The 1,604-nt window shown below is 56.6% G+C and overlaps 1 protein-coding gene across 1 annotated transcript in view; it reads left to right on the forward strand.

Moving 5' to 3' along the window:
- Nucleotides 1-1,604, forward strand: part of Trmt44 (tRNA methyltransferase 44 homolog) — a 17,682-nt gene that overhangs the window by 4,641 nt on the left and 11,437 nt on the right. The window contains 2 exon segments of the mRNA XM_023699933.1: nt 565-633; nt 1,441-1,602. Coding sequence (XP_023555701.1) covers nt 565-633; nt 1,441-1,602 — 231 coding nt within the window.

A 1,604-nucleotide genomic window follows, 5' to 3' on the forward strand; every position in this document is an offset into this window, starting at 1 on the left:
TATACTTCCAAAAGGAAGTAACTTTCACGATAACCTCGTCTTTAGTGGGGTGCCTGCCGCTGGTGCTGCTCTCCCAGCCTGTGCTGCAGTGGTCTCCACAGGCCTGCGCGCTGCTCAGCACCTTCAAGGAGCTGCAGACATTTGTAGGGCTTTCCTGTGGCTCGCAGTGCCATTGTCGTCTGCGTTGTGTCATGCGCGTCGCAGGAAATGAGTCTCCGCCTTCTGCTTGGCTCTGGCTTCACCCTTCTGCCAGGCGCCCGCTCTGCACGCTCGAGGTTCTAGCAGCAGGCTAGATGCGCCTGTGAGCGCCTAGACCATCCTCTTAGGCCTGGGCTTCACGCCTGCATCGCAGAGCACGGACACGCCCTATTGCACGCATGGCGTGGTCTTTTCTGTGCCTTTATATCTTAGCGTGCGAAATCAGCTATAAGCTTGCGCTTTTGGAAGGAGCTTGCAGTTTTTATTTTGGCGTGTGGCTTGAGTTACGCGTGGGGTGCTTAAGCCTTGTGAAGTAGTGGGAAACAGTAACGGTGTGGTGCACGTTTGCTCTCGAAAACCTTTCAGGTGTGGCCTGAGGTAACTGATCCTGAGAAGTTTGTGTATGAAGACGTGGCTATCGCTACGTACCTGCTGGTAAGAACATATGTAGTGTTCACACTTACGTGGGGTGCATGAAGGTCGCTGCTGGTGGGGGCCACTCGTAGTGAAGGACAGTCCCCAACTCTCCTGTGCCTGTCACCGTCCCCTTGCCCGAGTTGGTTAGGGTGTGCTGGTTTTACTTTGCCACGTGTATGTGCAACTCAGATTTGAGTTGTGCGGCTGCTCTGTAAGGATGCAGGCTGGACTGTGCTTCACAGCGCCTGCGGGGAGCAGAGGAGTGTGTGCCTCAGTCTGTGTCCCAGGCCCGCCCTCGCCGTGGCCTTGAACTCAGTGCCATCGACTGTCTTGTGTGCCAGATGTTTGGACTATGTAATTTCTGTTTTCCCTTCAATTGGAATTTTTCTCGGATGGTTTAGAAATTGTATCTTTGCTTGAAGGATACAGAGGAAGCATGAAGAAGTTATCCTGACCAGAAAGTCATGCCCCCAGATTGCCACTTGAGTGTGGCCTCTTTTTCTCTTTTGTTGGGGTTGGAGTAGGGTGGAGTGGGGTACGGGGAGAAGGGGTGGGGTGGGGCGGTGCTCGGAATGGCTGGGCGTGTGTTCTAATACTCAGCTGCACCTGGCCCTGAACGTGGACTCTCATGAACAGAGTACCTTCAGCACCCTGGTGGCTGGGCCCAGCGTCCCCTCAGTGGAGGCCAGCTCTGCCTGAGTCACCTGCCGGAGGCCCGGGGCCTCCCCTGCAGTGCTGTCTGTCGGCCCAGTGGGGTCCGTGTCTGGGTCTCCCCGGAGCAGGGTGAGTTAGCAGCTGGCTCTGCTGTGCCTTTCCTTGCCTCAGATCCTGTGGGAAGAGGAGCGAGCCGAGAGGGGCATGAGTGCCAGGCAGTCCTTTGTGGACTTGGGGTGCGGGAATGGCCTCCTGGTCCACATCCTGTGCAGTGAAGGGGTGAGTGGCCTCTGAGGTCTTTTCAGAGGGTCGGGACTCCGAGCTGGCCAGGCAGC

This window comes from Octodon degus, unplaced genomic scaffold (assembly GCF_000260255.1).
Source record: "Octodon degus isolate 3935 unplaced genomic scaffold, OctDeg1.0 scaffold00006, whole genome shotgun sequence".
Taxonomy (NCBI): Eukaryota; Metazoa; Chordata; class Mammalia; order Rodentia; family Octodontidae; genus Octodon; species Octodon degus.